This window comes from Myiozetetes cayanensis, unplaced genomic scaffold (genome assembly GCF_022539395.1).
Source record: "Myiozetetes cayanensis isolate MyiCay16 unplaced genomic scaffold, myiCay2020 scf3, whole genome shotgun sequence".
NCBI lineage: Eukaryota > Metazoa > Chordata > Aves > Passeriformes > Tyrannidae > Myiozetetes > Myiozetetes cayanensis.
In genome coordinates, this window is record NW_026087521.1 from 72,281,713 (window position 1) to 72,302,869 (window position 21,157).

The following is a 21,157-nucleotide window of genomic DNA, read 5'->3' on the forward strand; positions in this document are numbered from 1 at the left end:
AATTATCCATAGCTAGTTTGTTTCAGTAGTCGTGCCTGGGAAGTTTTGCAATTCCTTTGCAGCTCCTCGCGGAACTTCTGCCCAGTCTTTCAGTGAAGTCCTCAGAAGTGACTTCAGTGCAAATGGACTTGTGCTCTATTGCTTTGGCACTTGGGGCTGCGCAGAGAGGAATTATTTCCCTCCTTCGTGAGGTGATCACGCAGCTGATGTTCGCATCATCAGCCATTTGGGGGCAGAGGCCTTAACCTGACCCCTGGCAGGTATTTACATTCCCAGCTGGTTATCACTGCATCGAATCCAGAATTCTACTAGAAAAGTAGCCAGTCTTGATTTCAAGATATCAAGCGATAGACTTCACTGGTTCCCCAGGTAAATTATTCCGATGGCTGATTACCCTCACTAATTTCTTATCTCAATCTGTTCCGGCCACAGAGTCTTGCAACAAGTTTTCGTGTCGGATTACAGAGCCTGCTGCTGCCAGGATGACACGTTCCAGCAGAAAAATGGCCTGTGAGCCGTGTTAAGCTCTTCCTCATGGGAAGAGGCAGTCATGGAGTCAGGGTGATCAGTGGCTGAGTGTGTGGACAGGACTTCCAGAGAAATGTGATTGAATAACTCGTGCTGCTTGGAGTTTGCCTTCACGTGATGAGTAATCCAGCGTAACAACAGGCTGGTGTTGAAGGAACGATCCAGTCCTACTCCTTCTCTTGGATTAGACCAAGAGGTCTCAAATCAGTCCAGTCACTGCTCCAACTGAAAATCAACCCCCTTCCAAAATAAAAAAATGCTTTTTGGGTCTGGAAGTGGGAGCAGGTTGTCTTGTTGGCCAGACAGTGCTAGGATTGCTGTGGAATTGTAGCATGAGAAACACGGAGAGAGGGACCACCTCTTCCAACAGCAGCCGCCCTGCCTGTGCTGGATTAGGTGCCAGAGGGAAACACGTGTTTAGTTGCTACGTTTTTGTGCTCAGATAAACAGGCTGTGGTTGCACAAACCCTCTCAGCTGGCACTGCTGTTGAAAGAAGCCGTGGTGACTACCTCCTGTCATCCTCGCTGGTTCCCTGCTCCGGTTTGCTGTGAGACCACACGTACAGCTGTACCACCAGGAGAGACAGGGCAGTGTGGGGGTGGGAATGAGAAGGGCAAAGGACGGAACTCCTTTTGGCAAGCTGAAGAGTGTGTGAAACTAAGGCTTGAGGTACAGGAGTTGTCACAAGCACACCTTACCTTTAATCTTGATGGAAGCTAATGTGTTTTTTCACCTCCCCTTTGCAGCAGATGTATGAGAGCAGCTGCCCTGATTTACTCAGTAGGGAAGGTTAACTCTGCTGGGTGACTTGGGAGAACTGGGTTTAGCCAGTACTGGATTTAGGTCAGCTGCATTTCTGTCTTTGGTCAAGAAGCGTGTGTTGCAGTTGGACTTGGTTTTTGGGAAAGAGCGTTTAACGTAGGAAGAAGAAGGTCTGTGACACACTGGTACCTCTGAAGGGTTGGTCATCAGTGCAGAAAAGCTTCAAACCAGTGCATTCATGCGTCCTAGACACGAGGTTCTTGGTGGTGCTCAGTGCTGAGCGAGGTGGGGTGCCCTTTTGGGAAAGCTTCATTAACCTTGTCTCTTCCAGTGACAAGTGAATCCAGCTTTCTTGCTCTCATAGTGGGATTAGTTTGCTGAGACAAAATCCATTCCCCATCTCTTCTTTTGAACACCATTCCTTCACTGCAGGGGATGAGGGACTGAGCCTGTGGTGGAGGCTTGTTTTGAGCTCATGGTTTGGGGCTTGGATTAAAAGCAAGATGAAGTCAAAGAAGAAATTCCCATGACTTAGTACAAGTTCAGGGCAAGGTCAAGGGGAGGACTATTGGTTTTGATAGTGGGAAAGCTTCAGAAGGGGGAAGGAAGGTGATTACCATGACATGTGTACAAATGTACGTAGATAAACAGACATACATATGTAAATGTATACAAAATAGAGGGTGTTCTGATGCTAGGAGAGGTTGAGGAGGAGTGGCTGTAGAAACTTTAATTGGATAGTAGACAAGGAGTGAACACAGGAGGGAGGAAGCACATGAACCTGCTGCTCAGAAAATACTGCATTAAGGCAGAGCTGGCCATAAATTAGCTTCCTGAAAACATCCTCTGTTTGCATCGTCACTCAGAAGTGTGTGACATTTAAATGTCAAACCACCTCTTTGTAACCTCAAATTGAGCATCCAGCTGCAGGCACGGGCCTCAGTGTGTGAGGTCCACTGCCTGTGGCCTTGCTGGTGCTCAGAGTACATTTAGTTCCTGCCACTGACTGTACACAGAAATTCCCAAATCTTTACCTGGGTCAGGCTGAGGTGGTGCTCGGTGGGACCCCCAAGCTCAGTGGGACTGGAGGAGAGGTGAGGAACGGCTCCTGCTTCGACAACTTCCAGCAGCAGAGTTTGCAAATCCAAAATACACCCCTCTAGAGGGGAGGGGATTAAGATGCTGGTCATATTAGGGCACGATTTGTTCAGGTTTTAGGAGCCCAGGGATAACCAGTGGGACGTGGTCCTCGTTCACAGCTGCCACGGCAACACTTTCATAGTCACTTAATAATAGAAATAGATGCCCAGAGCAGTGTTAAACTGACACATATGCCACTAGTGGGGAGGAGAAGAAGGTGCTTTGCCCACAGTCTTGCTGGGCAGCTACAAAAAATAAGGATGTGTAAGCTGTATGGTGTGTGTGCTTTATGCTCACAAAAATTTGTGGGTGTAATGATCAAAAGTGCCTACCTATAGACTTTGAACAGCATAAATCTTAACTGGGCCCTTATATCTTCACTACAGATTCCTGTCCTGTGAGGAGGAACTGGTGGAGACTTGGCAAAGTGCGTGGGTAAGATTTGCTGGTACAGCCCCTTTTACAGGAGAAGGAAGGATGCTGTAGCCATACCAGTGCCTAGCAAAGCTCTGATGCTGTGGCTGTGTCTGGACTCCAGGCAAAACCCCTTGAGCATGGACTAAGCCTGAGTTTAGGTGCAGGAATTCTGCTGTAGGTATTCCATAGTGCAGGCACCCAAGGATAACTCCAGACCTATGAACTGTAATCTGGCCACAGCATTTGAGTTCATCTCCTTTCTGAGGTACTCTGAGATCACTGTCTGGTTTTACAGGTGAGCCAGGCTGATGGTGAGGTTGAGAAGGTGCTGTGTGTATCTGTTTTCCCACTGTTGCTGGATTTAAGGAGAAGAGATGTCCTGAGTATGCTGCCAGCTCTGCAGGACAGGGGCAGTGTCTCAGTGTACAGTATTTAGGACAGTGAGGATTTGGTCCTGATTGCTGGTACTGTAGGGACCCACAAGGATCATCCAAGTCCAGCTCCTGGGAAAGGTGTTTTCTGCTGGAAGGCCACGTTCCAGGTACAGGCAAGCAGAAGCTCAGGATGGGCAGTGGGGGTAGCACTGAGAATGCTGCAGTGCAACACACACAACCCTGTCAAGACTTTGTGCTGTGACAAACCCTGAGGCAGAGAAAGGATGCTGTGGGGAAAGGTAGGCAAAGGGAAGTGGGACTGTCCCTGTTTTTATAGCAAATTATGGGTTGTGGTGTGTTTTCTTAAATGTGCAAGTGGCTGGGGAGGATGGGTTTACCTCTCAAGTCATCCAGTAATTTCTTACTAACAACTGGTGCTGTGTGGAAGCGTGGGAATTACATTAGTGCACTGCTGCTCTCCTCCTCATCCCTGGGCACAGCTGGGAAGAGGGGATGTGCTGTCAGTGCACCTGGGGGAGACTAAAAGGGAAGCTCTAAGGTGTTCCTGTCGGCACAGGGTGAACACTGCCCATTTGGGTGCCATCTGGGAAGTCAGTCTTCCTCTGACATTGCCCCTACAGTTCACCTTGCCTTCCTGCCCCTGCACAGCGAGCAAACTGAGCTGTTTCACTCTGGGGAGGTGCAGAGAGAGGAAGATGAGCAATTTTGAATTATGCTGGAGCAATGAAATGTGCCTTATCCTGGAAGAGCAAGGCCAGGCACGCAAGTTATGTCACTGTAGTGTGTGCTCTGACCAGTCACAAAGGAGGGTCAGGGCCTTAAAAGGCAGCTAAAAATGGTGTCTGCATGTGTAGAAAAGTCACGACAGCTGAGTTGCCCAGTGGGTGTTATCAGATATGCCACAGACATTTTTCTTTCATTCCACACCAGCATCATTTTTATCTCTTCAGCTGCTGAGTGTGTAATAACAGTAATATCAAAGGCTTGAAAACAGAGTGTAAAAGGGGAAAAATGGATTGACTCTCCATAGTCATAGCAAAATGACTTCAAAAGAGAGCAGAGCAAGAAAAGGCGAGATGTGCTGCGGTGCGTGTGAGATGAAACCTGGCACGATCAAAACTCCCAGGAAGAAAATCTGCCCTGAAGTGTATTATGTTTTGCTAGAAAGTTGCCTTGGAAAAATTAATTGGAAAGATGGCATTGTACGAAGTTTGGTTGTGACCACTGAAAAGAAGTGAACAAAGTGCATTTAAAGGGAGGGGGAAAAGTACTAACAGATGCAGGAGACTAATACAGAATTATGTTGAGGTAAATGTGCAAAAACGTGGTTTTGAACAGCAGATACAGTTTTGTGATTAGAGGAAGCAAGAAGTGTCTGATGCTGCATGTCCTAAATTCATAAAATTGATGGAATTGGAGAAAGGGTCTCAGCTGAATGTGAACACAGTGAGAAACAGACAGCTGTGGATATCTGATGTGTGTGTGTTTATGGGAGTGGGGGCATTCTTAGACCCCCACACTACAACAAGTGTGATACCAGAGTAACACTGACCCAGAATGAGCCAAAAAACTAATTACTGTGTGAAAAAGGTGTCTGTTGTTTGTAGTAAACAACTTTACAGCGCAAAAGGAAAATATCCTAGTACCCGCCTTGTTATCTTGAAGAGCTTGGAGGCAAAAGACACAGAAGGAAGGAACAGAGTGAGCAGTTGATATATTTTTGTTGGTGAAGGGATTGCTTAAATAAGACTTTGCTTATGGCTGCAATCAGATTCAGAGTTTATAACAGGGCTTTGCATATTCAGTACACTGAGCAGCCACTCCCTGACTAATCCTCAGAGTATGGCTGTGAGGTAGGAGGGGTCAGGATTACCTCAGCTGCACAGATGACCCTCAGACGGGCAGGAACTGCTGGAAACTGCCAGAATTAGGGACTGGTGATTCTGCTGGATAAGGTCTGGGGATGAAGGCACAGTCCCCTCTTTTAATAAATGACTGCAGCGGGGAACTGAAGGAAGGAGAGCTCCCCATATCCTAACCTTCCCCTTTCAGCCTGGATTATGTTACTGATGATAACAGCTACCCTTTGTGGACCCGCTGGCTTGAAATTTCTGGTGACTGCACCGATGTTTAACTGTTCATAAGCTGCAGCTGTTGGTAGAGGCAAGGCTTCAAACAGCAGGATGCATCCTTGTCACCTCCTGTGAGTGCTGATGGAGCAGGAATAGCCAAAAGTTGGAGTGCCGCTGTGCTGCCCATGTGTGCTCCAAAAGCGGCAGTGCTGGATGTCCTGCTGTGGGCAGAGCTGTGATTTCACCTTCCCTGGCACACCTGGAAGAGGAGAGCTGCTGGGTTCAGTAATGGGCAGCTGACATTTGTGCTGAAAGTTGGGTTCCTCAAGTGTATCAGTGGCAGAGGGAAGACTTAAGGCCCATTTTCCAGGTGGGAAGGTGTTTAGGAGGAGGACTCTAGAAAGGAGAGCTCTGCCTCTTCCCTCCTTCTTGGGCATGGTCCAGTGACACTCCCAGCCTTTCCCCCTTCAAGCCCCTCTGGTGCTCTGATCTCTCTCAAACTGCAGTGGTCACACCACATTGTGCTCTTTGCTGTTACATCCAGTGGTTTTCTTTTTTTTTTTGAACACTTTGCCCGCTGTGCCAACTCTGATAAGCTTTTTTAGGGGAGTTTGGGCAGTGTCGGAAGGTACAGCTGAGAGCTGAACTGGAGGAACTCTGCTGCATGTCGCTGACCTTGGGAGACACGGGATGTTTGCGTGTTTATTTATGCCCCGCTGATCAAAGCATTGTTGCAGGTAATGGGGAAAAGGAACGAGCCGAGTCTTGGATTTCATTTACCTGGTGCCTGTAGCTTCCCAGGGGAAGCCTCTCCTGGATGCTGAGGTATGCAGCAGCCCAATTAGAACGTAGGATGCACGCTGGCGTGGGCTGGTGGACGCGAGGGCACCCAGGACTCTGCATTCCTCAGCCGGAGCTGTTTGTGGCCGTGCCATAAAAGAGGTAAAGGAAATTGTATCGGCTCGGTTTTCCACTGCTAGTCACGGTGACTGTTAGGAGTTAAGTTGCCTGGTGTTCTGATTTCTCCCTGAAGCCATGAGGTGAATCTGAGGCCCACAGACCTTATTTTATTCCTCTGCATCGCCACCTGATAGGGTTGGACCTGGGAGGGGAAAGAGGGAGGTGGTTTTAACATGGTTGAGGAAAAGGAAGCCATAGAGAGTCAGAGTCGATGTCTTCAAAGACTCCCAAAGGGCAGTCTCAGGATTGCAATTGCTCAGCTAATATCTGAAGAGCCATGGAGCCATCAAGGAGTACTATTTTAGGAAATCTTGAAGGGTGGTGGTGGGAAGCAGACTTTTCCCCACTCATTCATATGCAGAAAAATGAAAATGGAGGCAGGAAGGAATATCTGTAATTGTTCCTTGTGCGTTGAAACTCGTTCAATTATTAAAATGGGAAAAATTTTGTAATTAGTGCATTGTAGAAATGCTAGTGATGTTTCTAAGCTGGTATAAAATCAGTGCTTTAAATTAATCCAGACTTGGAGGTGTACTGCACGTGGAAGTATGTGGGCAAAATTTTTTGCCCATTGACAAATAAGGGCAAATATTGCTGAAATAGATATTATCAGTATTGTTGATCTGTGTGTGCAGTTCTTCATAAAATTGTACCTGTGGGGCTCTACTTTTTTTTTTTTTTAAAATTTATAATATGTTGTGTTAATTACAGTATTAGGAACTAAAGCTAAATCTTAACTGCAACATCTAGGAGCTGTAATTACTTCTATAAACTTTGAAATAAGGTAGTGGTAATTGGTGAAGCTAGTTATAAAAAGCACTTCATAAGATTGATGTATATCAGTTACGCCATTTAAACCCCTGATTTATACGTCTTTTCATGGCTCATTCTGAAAGACAGGGTCACAAGAATGTCTTCCCCTCCCTCCCCTTCCATTTGGAGTGTTTCCATGTTAGACTTTGCAGAGGGTTTCAGGAGGTTTCCAGGGCTTTCCCTAGGATCTCCTTCATGTTGCTACTTGTTTTCAGAGCTGTTCACAGGGGCTGTTTCCTAATTCATCTGCCTGTCATGGAACATCCTCTGAGACCCAGTCCTTTGCTGGAGAGAGGAGGCTGCCCTTGGGTTCATGGGAACGGTAGAGTCGGTGGCAATAACGAGACAAGGAAAGCGTTAAACCATAAAAATAATGGCTTTGGAAACGTTTGTAGCTTGAATTTGAACATCCTGCTTCTCCTAGTGCCCGCTTCTCACCTGGAAGGGGAGCAGATGTGTTTCCAGCAGAGGGGTGTAGGATTTCCCTGCCGTGCCGCTCCCGTTCTGTGTGGGCTGCTGAGGGAGCCCCTGCTTGGCAGTCACGTGTGGAGGGACACCCACGCTGGGGTGTCAGGGACTTGCTTTGCAGATCCTGGGTGTGGTTTCACCATAACTTAGGTCCAAGTCCAGGTTTCTGCCTCCCTGCTCGCCGCCCCGTTGCCCAGCCCCCAGTTCCTGCCCGCTCCTCGCGGTTGTTGCACATCTGCTCCAGGTCCCCAGCACAGGGAGGGACGTGGAGCTGTTGGAGCAAGGCCAGAGGAGGCACCGAGATCATCAGAGGGATGAAGCAGCTCTGCTGTGAGGAGAAGCTGAGAGAGTTGGAACTATTCAGCCGGAAAACAAAAAGGCTTCGGGGTGACCTCACTGCGCCCTTCCAGTACCTGAAGGGGCTACAAGAAAGATGGAAAGAGACCATTTGCAAAGGCATGGAGTGACAGGACATGGGGAATGGCTTCAAACTGACAGAGAGCAGGCTTAGATTGGATATTAGGAAGGAATCCTTCCCTGTGAGGGTGAGCAGGCCCTGGCACAGGTTGCCCAGAGAAGCTGTGGCTGCCCCATCCCTGGCAGTGTCCAAGGCCAGGTTGGATGGGGCTCTGAGCAGCCTGGGATAGTGGAAGGTGTCCCTGCCCATGGCAGGGGAGTTGGAACGAGGTGATCTTTAAGGTCCCTTCCAACCCAGGCTGTTCTATGATTCTGTATGCAGCTACTGCAGGGAGCTTTATTTATTTATTTACATTTATTTATTTATTTATTTATTTTCTCCTGTGTCATAACTCCCTGGGACGGCTCACAAGTGCACTGGCACGAGGGAGGTGATGGCAGCAACCTGGATGTGTAGCAAGTTAGTCTGTTCTGGATTTCAGGGTGCCACATCAAGACTTAATCAAAATTTATTAAGACCTGATTCCAGGTGGCGTTGGATAATTTCTACAATCAGCAGCAGAAGGAGGTGAAGGAGCTTTATTTTTATTTTTTTATAGGGAGTGGAGCATAAACAAATGAACTTTGCAGAATATCTGCAAATACCTAAATCAGGCTTGCCAAATTTTATTATTCATCTTTGTTAACCCAGTTATGTCACAGTATATTTTGCTGCTAGTGTTCTGGGTTCTGGTAGCTCAGGTAGCTCACTGCATCAGGCCTAAATACTCTGCACTGTCATCAGTTCCAACTGCTGAAAACCAGGGGTAAGGCAGAGAGGGAAGGGGGGAGTTGCCCTTCCTCTCTTTAGTCACAAATTCAGGCTTAACATTAAAAAATTGAGATAAACCTAGACAGCGAGATCTAATTTTTGAATCATATTTAGTTTCTTCAAGCCTGTTCCTCATCCGTTTAAGGCCATACATCCATTTTTCTGAATTGTAAGCCAAAATTGTCACATAACCACATGATCCCAGGGAGAGGGACTGTATGAAAAACGGGAAATATTGGGATGTGCACAGTAAATGTGTAGCAGTTGGCCATGCAAGTGTGAGACCGTGAGTAACCATAAGTTTTCCGTGTGTTTGCATTAGTACCTTCCTATTCAGCACCCACACAATTCCTGTGGCTTTGGGTGTGTGAAGCTATTTTTCCACGGGGGGAGAGGGAAGGGGTCCCCTCTGGTGCTTTCCCACATTTACATTTCTTAAAACATTTTATTTGTATCTAATACTTTTCGCTTCCAATAGCAAACTTGTCCCGTTGTGCTTGTAGCTTCTTCAATCTGAGGGCACCAGTTAAATTTCCAAGAAAGAATGGTTTGTTCCCTGAAAAGCTGGGTTAAGGGAGGGTTGTACCAAAATCTTTTTCCCCACACACATCCCTACATCCTTTTTGAATGGACTTTTTTTTTTTCCCCTCTGCCTTAGCTGCAGTTTTCAGTACAAAGCTCCATCACTGTTGCAGTATTGCCAAGTAGTTTTGATTACGATACAAATATCATAACTTTTAAAAAATAAAGCTCATTACTGGAACCATAATTAAAACCACTATGGGGTGTTCAGCTAGGGCTGAAAACATGCATTCTGAAGGCACAGTGTGAGGACAAACGTGTGTGTGACTTTGTTGTTGTCGTTGTTTTTTTTACCGTTCCCTCCAGTTTGATAGTACAATATTGAAGCCATGGCTTCAATATTCAGGTTCTGCTGTTGTTATGGCTGATGACAGTGTGCTGTCACCAGCACGGTATGATGCACGAGTGCAGTTTTGTGGGTATTTTAGGAATTTTGTTGGTTGCATCATCTGCAGCTTTATCATCCATCCTGTGGGGCTCTGACAGCTACAGAAATCTTACCCTTTCCAAGGTTGGCTGTGGAAGGGGTTATATTACATGTTTGCCAAGCAAATCAGGTGGGTAACTTCAGAGGCCCTCTGTGTGAGGGAGGGCAGTTTGTCCCCCTTCAGCTGGGTGAATGTTGCCCCTCGTTATCTGTATCTGCACCGCGCTCGGGACGGGTGCAGGTAACGTGACAACAGCCGTGCTCAGCAATGGTTCCGCTGTGCAGTCTGGGCAAGGCCAGGCTTTCAAGTGCGTTTCCAGGTCCTTTGATCTTTTAATGGCATTTGCATCTGTCAAAAAATGGTTTGTTGCAAACATTAGCATTCTTTAATCTGGGACTCAAGAAACGGCAGCGTGGGATTCTGGCTCGCGCTTCTGTAGCGCAGTGAGAGGCTGTGAAACTTCTGCTTCTGACTGGAGAGTCTCTCCCCTTTAGGTCCTGAATCATTCTGCTCAGAGAGGAACTGGGAACTCCTCGACCATCTAGGAATGTGTACACCATGTTGCTGCACAAAAAAAAGTCGTAGGAAAGTTATTTGGGAAGTCCTTTTGTGCCCCAGATGTTTCTCTTGGTTGTCTCTCCGTCCCCACCAGGGAGCAACTTGCAGTGACTTGGTACATTGTTTTCCCTGTGGGAATTGTGCTATCCACCTAGTGGTGTCAATAGTCTTTTACTAAGCTCAAGCAGTGAGAATCATAAACTGTTCTTGTTCACTCTCATACTGAGAAGACTGCAGAATACCAAGGCTCACCTTTTACTTCTATGAATATAAACTTAAGCTCTGCTTAGAGTGCACTGAGTTTTTTGCTATACAGGTCACCCCATTTTATCTTAAGAATGAATCACTTTTATTGCACCTCTGGGAAGTGCAGTGTGCAATCCAAGCCACGTTCTTCACTTGCTGTTTGCCAAATGTCCAGCAGCGATTTCCAAGCTGAAATTTTGTTCTACCCAAAGTGAGTTTCGTTGACTTATTTTTTTGGTAGCATTAAATACTATAATCTACTTAAATGTAGAAAAGTTATCCTTAATTTTTTTCCCTCAATTAGTGAGTCATTAGATAATTAATAGGCTCAGTGTATCCTGAGTGAAAGCTGGTGAGATGTGCTACTGGGTGTGTTAAAACTCGGGCAGACTGCAGTGGTGTGACCAGGAGGTCTCATTTGCTTTCCTCAAGCTTCAGTAGCAGCTCAGGTGCATCTTCCAGGAGACTGGGTGCTATTGGCAGGTTTGTTTTGTTCTCCCCTGCCTAAGACACTCAAGGCAGCTCCTGATTTCCTGGTTCTACAGCAGTAATCTCTACGTTATTTGGGCACGTGCCTTTTAGATCACCTTTCTTACTCTGTGCATCCTTTCCTTTAGAAAGCTCCTTCTGCTCTCCAAAGAGAGAGTCCTGCTGTGGTCCAAAGCTGACTCCATGTAACATTATTTCCCTCCTTCATTCTTATCTCCAGTGCCCTGTGTAATCTCTTCCTGAGCTCAAGAGTTTTGACCCCACTTCTTCACCTCCCTCGATGGGTTGTACAGAGATAGAGCAGCCTGGGGTGGTGTGTGAAGACTGGGGACTGTTTCTTTGCAGAGGGCATCTCTCACATGGAGGAAACATCCAGCTGAGAAACCTGGCCTGAACATGGCCAGAGTAGCTGTGTCGAAATAAAAATTGAGGCTTGTGGCAGGCAAGCTTTGTCTCAGCGCAGTTGCACCGACCCCTTTTCTGGGTGTCTCACCGAACTCAAATAAGGCATGGCCTCGTGGGAGAGAGGGTGCTCTCCTGCACACTGAGCTCTGGATTGTGTAGGAGACAAGGCTGGCTCTGGGCTGCTCCCAAGTGATCCAACTCACAGAATCAGAGAATGGTACGTGGTTGGAAGGGACCTTAATGATCACCTAGTTCAAATCCCACTGCCATGGGAAGGGACACTTCCCACTAGACCAGGTTGCTCAGAGCACCATCTACCCTGGCCTTGAGCACTTCCAGGAATGGGTCACCCACATCCTCCCTGGGCAGCCTGTTCCTGTGTCTCACCACCCTCACAGTAAAAAATTTCTTCCTAGTATCAAACCCAGATTTCCCCTCTTTCATCTCCTTTTAAAGTGTACATGAACTGTGTGATGGAGATGATTAAGCTAAGCTGAAACAGCAGGAAGAGGCTCCAGGTGGCCTTTTTCGTGCTTTGGGTGGGTGTTAGAGCCAACATGGAGCTCTTTCCCACCTCAGCTGCAGCACTTCAGGCTGGCATTGGCGTTTCCACACCAAGCTGTGGCTGTGCCAGCAAGGATGTGCCCAAACGATGGACTACTTGGGAAGGCCTTTGTTTTAGTATCAGTGCCCTTGGTTGCTGTGAATGGCTTTCCCGTGGGCACAGGCTCACTGCTGCCTCTAGGTAATAAAGGAGATGCGGTGGAGAAGAGCTCGGGACGCACCGAGCAGCTGCCCAGCGGGTGCGGAGCATCCCTGGCTGCTGGAGCGGCTCCATCCCGGCATCGCAGGGCAGGACTCTCTGTGCTGGGAGCGTGTTTGCAGCAGCCTGGGCATGTGGGCTGCCCTGGTGCCTGGGGCAGGGGAGCGGGATGGGGAGCGGGGCTGAGGGCGGCCGGGCGGCTCCCGGCATCGCGCGGGGAGGCCGAGGGTGGCAGAGGGGAAGCTACGGCTCTCCCCGGTTTTGGAGGAGGAGGAGGAGGATCTCAGGGCCCCACTTGTGCGTAGCCTCGTTTCCTGGCTGGTTGCAGGGCTTGTCTGTGCATGATAGCACTTGTTGTTGCTCCTCTCTCGGTTGCTGGAGGAGGGGGGGGGAGGGAAGGTGAGGTATTTTCTATTTAAAACCAGAAGTGTTTGTCATCTCCGTCCAGGTGAATTAACCCGCACTGGAAGGAAGTACAACGTTCACGGTGCCTTTTGTAATCTGGGAAAGCCGTGGATGGATGTGTGCATCATCGCCGGAATTGCTTTGTTCGCTCCTGCTTTCGCTCCCTGTTCTGTTCTGCTTGCCTGCCCGCTCTCTGCACCCTTCCCCTCTCCAATTTTGTGCTTCTGACTGCAGCGGGGCCAAGCATTGCCCCTTTGTTTTCACACAGCTGGCATGTGGCCAGCTGCTCCCTCCCACCCTTCCAGCTTGCAGGGGGTTTGTGCACCCAGAGTCACTTAGTTTTAGGTGCCTGTGAGCTGATATCTGCGATTTCCAGGCCCTCTTGGGAGGCTTTGTCTCAACAGGGCACATCAGATCACCTCATTTCACAAGCAGAGCACATGAGGGAACGATGGGAAGCTCAACATCTCATCCAGAGAGAGATGTGAAAGATCAGTAAGCCCCAAAAGTGGAAACAGTGATCTGTGAGAGCTTGTGTAGCCTGGTAGAAGCTGGCAGTTGCTAGATAGGCTCATGTGTGCTTGTCTGGCATGGTTTTGGCCCTACTGAAAATGCTGATGGAAGGTTTACTGTGGCTCGCTGAGCTCCTGGGGGTCTCCTGGGCCCTCCTCTGATGGAGCTGCCCTGCAGTAGGAGCATAACGTGGCAGAGCTCCACAGGCATTCTCTTCTGGTAATTACTGGGCTCTTGTATGTAGGCTACAGGTGCTGTCAGTCTTGTTTTATTATTTCCTCTTCCATCTCCATGAAATCCGTGCTCCAGACATCTGCGTCTTTCGCTACGGTGCACCCAGCCTTCGAGCAGGAGCTTAACTGTTTCCCTGACTAGGTGCTTAATTCCTCCCCCACTGTCTCTGCAGAAAGTTTGCCTGCTCCTTCTCTTGCTTCACTTCCCAAAGCTTCTCTCTTGCTCTCCCTGAGGTGTGCAAAACACCTGGCAGTAATGTGATGAGACAAATCTCACTTGGCAGCTTCCAGTGTTGATGTGCTGAGCACCTCCCTCTACCCTGTCTCCCAGTATTGTCATGGAACTGCTCCAAATGCAGCTTTAAACCTGTCCAAATCCCCTTGCAACATAGCCATGGAAGTGGAACCTGGGTTTTTAAGCTTAAGAAGAGAAAATTCAGTGTTGTGTACATCAGCAGAGTGAGCAAGACTTCTTCTTCCCCTCAGAGAGTGTGGGCTTGAGTTTGAGGGTCATGAGCCATCCTGGCTTTAGTAGTAATAAACCTTCTTTAGCCATCATCTTGTGTCCAAGACTACCTGAATCCCTAAACAGTCTCCCTGCTCCTGGGGAGCCCTTTTTTGGAAACTGTCCCTGTGAGGTGTGACAAGTAGTACTTTTGTGGTTGTGTAGCAGGAGAGACTCAGGTGAGGCAGCCAGGAATGCTGAGAGCAGTGGAGCACGAGAGCGATCTGATGGGATTGTGAAACCTCTGTTAAAGGAGGGGGTGCATTTAGATGTACCTGTTGGGGACACTGAAGTTGATCCTGCCTTGGACAAGGTAGTTGTTCACAAGTTTTATGACCCTGCTGCTTTCTGTGCTCTGCCAAACCCTCCAGTGTCTGTGCTGGAGATTCTTCCTGACCGTCCTGCAGCTTCCCACAGGCTTGGAAAGGCAGTTTAGCAGCACCCAAGTAGTTCAGCACCAGCTGACAGCAGTAAGATGTGGTGGACGCCCTGTGGGAACTTCCTGAATGGACATATGTCTTTGAAATATACCGTTTGTTGAAATTATGACTATTTACAACTACTCACCACTTGGAAGGGGAAAATCCAAATTGCGGAAACATCCCAGTTTTGGCCTGGTTTTGCAAGAAAGGCAGTATTTTCAATATAAACAAAAATTAAAGACTAAATTTGAGAAAAAATACACAGGAACAAAGTTAAGTGATGAGTTAACTCAATTTTTTCCTAATTTTTTTTTTTTTTTTTAAAGAGTTAGGGCTGTTTAGTCTGGAGAAGAGAAGGCTCTGGGTGAGACCTTAGAGCCCATTCCAGTACCTGAGGGGGCTTGTAAAAACGAAGGGGAGTGATTTTTTACAGGGTCGATAGGGATAGGACTGGGGGAAATGGTTTAAACCAAAAGGGGAGAGATTCAGATTAGATATTAGGAAGAAATTCCTCCCTGGGAGGGTGGGCAGGCCCTGGCACAGGTTGCCCAGAGAAGCTGTGGCTGCCCCATCCCTGGGAGTGTCCCAGGCCAGGTTGGATGGGGCTCTGAGCAACCTGGGCTGGTGGAAGGTGTTCCTGCCCACAGCAGGGGGATTGGAAAGTGATCATCATTAAGGTCCCTTCCAATCCAAGCCATTTTATGATTCTGTGATGACAATCCCTGTGATTAGGGTTCATCTCATACTTCAGTTCTGTCTCCAGAGCACGTGCTCATTGCACTCAGAGCAGGTGTTTTGCTTCACTTGACGTAAGGGAGCTAACTGGGACAATTAGTTCAGAATGTAATTATGCCCTTACTGCTTTTACTTTCTGCGTGGGATCAGAGGTTGTTACTTGTGACTACAGAGCCATTCTAGCACAAGGAAATCACTGTTGATCTCAAAGATTCCTCTTTCAGCACAGAGAATTTCCTTTATCTCTGAGTCTCCCAAGTTCAAATTGTTACACATTCCACCCCCCAAGAGCAGGTGAAACTCTGGACAAAAATGTTAGTCTTAAAGCTGTATGGAAATTAGGAATGCCAGAGAGTGACAAGGTGTGTAGATTTGGTTATCTGGGCTGAGGAACAATGGGAACCTCTTTTTTGCCTGAGCTTTGTGAATGGTTCAGAGCCAGGCCTTGGAGCTTCTTTTGGTCCCTAAACAGCTGTCGGGCTTTTCACCTGAAGAAATGTGGAATGGTTTCTCTGACCAAAAGGTGCAGAACTATGGATTTGTGTCCGGAAGCTTCAGCAGCTGTAAGACAGGTGGAGGAGGAGAATGACTGAAGGTTTATTCAGGGGGATGTCTGGCACATTGCAGCAGATCATTCAGGGCTAAATTGCAAGGGGACCTGCTAGAGAATGTGTCCCAAAGGTAGAAGGAAAGGGAAGGGAGCCATGAGGGTTTGTCTCTTTCTCATGGTTTTTCAGGTAGGGATTGTGTGTCACGGCATAGGTAGAAGGCAGAAAGATAATAGTGGTGAATCAGATTCTTCTGTTCTTTTCAGAGACATATCCCAAATGTGCATTCCCTAGTGCTTTGTCATGTCTGAACTTCAAATGCAACACTGGATGGGAAATTCCACTATATCCTTTGGGAAACTGTCCAGCAATCCTGAGATGGCATTTCCCCTCCCCCTCCATAAAAGATGATGTAGTTTCTCTTTGTGGTCTGCAGATATGTCCACACATACCAGAGTTACTCCTCTCAACCCATGTGGTTTACAGCCTTCAAATATCTTGTGTCTTGTGTCATGTCCTAGTTATTTGTTAATCAAATCGTTACATTCCTATGTCTTGTTAATCAGTTTCTGTGATTATTTGCAATAAGGTCCTGTGTTGCCCAGACATACACAGAGGTCTGTAAGGAAGCATCAGCTCCAAGGAACAGGCCTTTCCCTGTTGAAATCACAGAGATTTTTAAGACTCAACTAGGAGAGGCCCCACAAAACTTAATGGAGATTTTTTTTGATCATTTTCTTGTTCTCTGAATGCCTTCTGGTATCCCCTTTTGGGTCTGAGATAACTCACTTTTCATAAGTCGCACTGCAGCCACGACAGAAACATCAGCATCTCTCCTCTTTGACCAAAGTCACTTCCTGGACTTGCATGTAAGACTAAAAAGAGGTATTTTTATGGTTTTATAACCAAAATATGGTTTTATTTTGGTGTTACTCATACTGCAAGCTTACATCAGGTGCTTGCCTACTCTCAGTCTTTGTATTTGTTTCCCAAACCTTATCACCCACTAGGTATGTGGGTTGGGTTATAGGGTTTTTTTTTTTGCTCAGCTGCACTAGAACCAGTGAATTAGACCGATTGTATCATTCTGCTGTAGTAACGGGAAAATGCATTTGTGTTTAGCAGGATGTGTCACTGATGGAGTCTGAAGAAAGCAGTGAGGGAGGCACCGCTCCCCCAGGAGCCAGCAGCACCCCTGGGGCAGCCTGGGATCCTACAGCGGTTGGAGGAGAGCGCCATGCCGCTCACGCAGCAGCCGAAATGAGCGCCGGCCCGCCGAGCTCTGCACGGGGAGCAGAGCTCAGCGCTCCCGAGGGCTGCCTTCCTGCTCCAGGGAGAGCAGCAGAGATGCTGGGCAGACCCTCTACTAACCCTGTGCAAAAAACGCCAGCAGGACTGGAACGGGAGCAAGGGGATGCAGAGCCTGAGAAGGGACTCTCGGAGTGGGAAGGAGAAATGCCTTCAGAGGAGGGTGGGCTGGGTTATCCTCTGAAACCTAAGCAATTACAGGCAGTTGGCCTGGAAAGCAACCAGGACTTTTCCTCTCACAGCACAGCTCAGGATGAGCTAGCCCCTGGCAGCCCCATCCTGCAGGCTGTGAACCTCAGCACCGAGTTTGCTCAATGCCAGGCAGAACTGGCTTTTCACAGCTCACAGCCCGAGGCCCAGCAACCAAAATCTCCTTCGGCTGATGCCGCTTCCTCTCAGAGGGAGGCACCCAAGTGCTTTTTGGTGTGTAAAACTGTTTCAGAGGGACATTACAAGGCCGAACCGTTTCTGGATGGCGGCTCCAGGGATTCCCTGCAGGAGGCTGATGGTGCTGCAGAGCAGAAGCAAAGCAGCAGGAAGGTGGCACCAGCACCTGACCAGCAGCCTACATCAGAGGAAGCAGCAGGAGACACAGCTAAGCCTTACACTTCTGAAGATGCCAAGGAAAGCCTAAGATCACCCCAGGGTTTGGAAGACAATGCAGAGCCTTCCTCTTCCCATCAGTTGTCTTCCACCTTAACACGTGACAGCCAAGTAAGTTCACTGCAAGCAGAAGGAAACACCTCAGCTGGGGAAACAAGGAACACCAGCACGGTCAAAGACCAGGCAGCAGTAACGGTGCCTAAAGAAAACTCACCTGCTTCCAAATGCCTTCATCTAGAAGATGGTCACGGAAAAACAGAGGGGAGGCCTGCTCCTTCAGCAGAGAGTGCCTTCCAGGTAAAGAACACTGCTAAAAGGAGTGAGGAAGGGAGTGCTCCACAGCATAAGGAGCCAGCAGAGGAGGAGGCAGCATCTGAACCTCAGCAGGAAGGGGAGAAGAAGGAGTGCAAAGAGCAGGATCTGCCCGAAGAAGGAAAATCTTTGGAGCCCAAAGATCAGAAAAACAAGCAACAAAATGGGCAGGAACAACTGCAGAGGGAAGAGCTCAGACTGGAGGAAGAGCTCAAGGCAGAGGCTCTGTCATCAGCTTTTGGGTCAGAGACGTCTTCTGTTCCCAGGTATAAGGTGGACATGTGTGGTTTGGAGAATGTTTCCTTGGCTGAGCAAAGGGGATCAGCATTTCCTCCTGGGGAACCTGTCTCTGTGGATCCTGGTGAGGATGTGCTGCTGAAAGCTCATGTCACAGAAGCAGGTTCTGGATGTCAGGCACCTCTGTCTTCAAACAACCTGAACCCAGGGGGTAGAGCTCCACACACATGCCATGTGTCTGACCAGTCAGAAGACCTGGAAGACTCTGGCCGCTTTTCCATCGGTGGTCAGGATCTTGGAGAAGCTCACTGGGATGACAGGACAAGACTGGGCAATGATGGGCATGGAAAAGCTGTCCAGGGGTTTGATAAACGAGAGGCACCGCTCCATGGAGGAGTGGCAGCACCTTCTGGTGCAGAGAACCCAGAGGCTTCTGTTCCAGCACACCCTTCCTCTGGTACTAACTACTTGGAGCCACCTGATCCCAGAGATGCTACAGGAAGAGCTGAGCTTTGGCACTTCATTCCAGCTTCACCCTCAGAGCTCACCCCAGTGGCTTCAGCGTCTGGCCAACAGGAGGAGGGTGCCAGAGCAGCCTCTGTGGCCCCCCAGGACTGTCCTGGCACCAGCCTCAACGAGCTGCCAGGCTCTGCAGGGAAGCCACCTAGACAAGCTGCTCCCACACAGGTGTGGGACCCAACACCAATGCAAACTGCTGTCCTAAGTACAGATCCAGGGGAGGCCAAGGCTTTCCATGAAATCCTTACTTCCGAGGAAGGCTTTCAGGAAGACCTCAGTGGCCCATCTTCTTTCTCTGTAGTTCCTTTAGAAGGGAGCCTTCCTGGGGATAGGAGGTCTGTGGTTAGCATTGCAGGGCCTCTGGAACCATCCCAAACGCCAGGAAGGACTTCCACTCCCCTGAACCACCCAGAGACAATTCAGCAGAACTCCCCCCAAAAAAGTGCCGTTGTGCAGGGAAAAGAAACAGGAGCAAATGTGGATCATGAAGCACAACAAGTGCCTTTGTTTGATCAGCCTGACTGCAGTTTAGACCAAAAAGAGCTTGGATCCAGAATTTCCAGTGTCCTGAGCACCCTAACTTGGCCCTCTGAAGAAGATACAGTCCTTGCTGTGAACCAGCAAGAACAACCTCTGTCCCCTGTGCCCCACTCGAGCCTACCTCTGGTGTCTGAGCCTGATGCCAAACAGCTTCCTCAGCCTCCTTCCCGTGTCCAAAGGCCCACTCAAGCTCAGGCCCCTGCACTTAATGCAAATCACCTTGTCCCACCTCCAGCCCCCGAACAATCCCAGCCACTGGCTCCTGGGCCATATTCCAGGCCACACCTCAACTGTGGTGTGGACCATAATAGGTCAGGAGCCATTCACCCTGCCGTAAGCCATCCTCTCCAGGCTGCTGCCTCTGGGTCCCATTCCAACTCCGTGGCCTCTGCTTCTGAGGGAGAAAGTCTGATGGCAGAGAAGGATGGCCTTGTTCCAGTAACGGGGGAGTGGGATCTCGGTGACTCAGGTACCCACGATACAGAGACTTCCGATGACTCAGGGGTCAGTTTGCTGGCCAAAAGCTTTTCTGCTGTTGGAAGTGAAGCGCTGGTTGGCTGCTCTGACACCAGCCCTGAAACAGCAGAGCGGCACGTGGATGTAGAAAGCGGAAAATCCTCACCTGACCACCCTAACTGGCCCTCGTTGGAAGGCTTGATAGCATCGACAGAGTCCAAGAGCAGAGACTCTGCACAGCCCCTTCCAATGCTGGCGTTCACCAACCCAATCCACTTCATCCAGCTTAGCCCTCCGTCACCTCCGACCACCAGAACGACCTGCCAGGAGGAGGAGCTGCCGTGGGAGCAACCCTCAGGCATCTTGGGTGTGGACACAAAGCACGTCCAGGCTCCACTGGCAGTCACAGGGAAAACAGAAGGTGAGAGGAGGGTCAAGCAAAGGCTGGAAGGAGGGGAACATCAGCCAAAGGAAGAAGTGGCCAAACATGCACCCTTGGAAAAATCCTCCAGTTGGCCAGACAAGAAGAAGGTGGGGGTGGCTGCACAGGAGCCAGCAGCCAACCAGGAGAGCCCGATTAGGCGCCGAGTGAAAAGCAAGGACTGGCACCGCCAGGGCCTGAAGAGGATGTCAGTGCCACCAGACATCTTGCAGCGTGAGTTCCTCCCTTCCATTTCCCTTCCCTGCCACTGCCCCAACCCATTACAGTTCCCCAAAACCAGAGGATTAAATTAAATAGGCGGTGTGACAGAGAGGCATGAGAGCTGAGGGCTTAGCGCTGCTCTTGTGCCTTTCTGGTCACGTTCCTCATTCCCTGCAGCCCCCTTCTGTCCTGCCCCCAGCTCCCCCTGCCTCCTCCCTGGAGCAGCCCGTTTCCAAGCAGTAGGCAAGAGCCATGCACACACCCTCAGTAGCCCATATCTGTTATCGCTTGTTTATTTGCTGCCTCCCTTCATTTTGCAACTGACACTTTTAGGTTCCAATTTGACCTTCTGAAAAAGATGATTCTACTGTGAGCGCAGGATTTGAGGTTAGAGATAAGAAAAGCTGATTTGTCAAACCCAGCTTGCATAGAATTCCATCACCGATGTCACAAGTGGAAAATACGCATCTTCTGTTGTTGTGCAGCTCATTCAAACAGTACCTATTATCAGGATGCATGTCTGTTCTTTATTATTATACCTGACATGAGCTTTAAACATAGTTGCTTCTTTTCAACTCTTGCTTAGTTTATTTTTCAAGTTCCTCAGCACGCTGGATTTTTGGCACAGAGGAAAAGGAGGGGAGTGTGGAGGGGTATGAAAGGTTTGGCAGAGCTTGAATCAAAACTTGTTCATGTGTTTGACTTGTAAATTCTTGGTCCTGAATTTTAAAACATTCAAGGCAACGGTACTGTCTTTACCCCAACCCATACCTGCAGCCCAGACTTTGGGCTCTCTCCCCCTTCTGCTTCCAGTGAATTTATATTTGGAACTTCTCCACACCTTATTCGATTAAATCCCTCACAAACCAAAAGCAAAAGCCGTGCTTTCTGCATTTGACATAAACAGATGACTCAAGCAGCAG

General features: G+C 48.7%; 1 protein-coding gene across 5 annotated transcripts in view; it reads left to right on the top strand.

The window, feature by feature from the left end:
• The window catches only part of ARHGEF5 (Rho guanine nucleotide exchange factor 5), a 34,378-nt gene that overhangs the window by 2,089 nt on the left and 11,132 nt on the right, over positions 1-21,157 (top strand). For 2 of the 5 annotated variants that reach the window (XM_050324537.1, XM_050324532.1), the window contains exon 2: positions 16,739-20,246. In XM_050324537.1, coding sequence (XP_050180494.1) covers positions 16,754-20,246 — 3,493 coding nt within the window. In that variant the 5' untranslated portion in view covers positions 16,739-16,753. Of the gene's footprint in view, positions 1-5,665; positions 6,258-15,148; positions 16,486-16,738; positions 20,247-21,157 lie in introns of those variants that run through there. The other 3 variants (XM_050324536.1, XM_050324534.1, XM_050324533.1) reach the window with 3 other exon arrangements.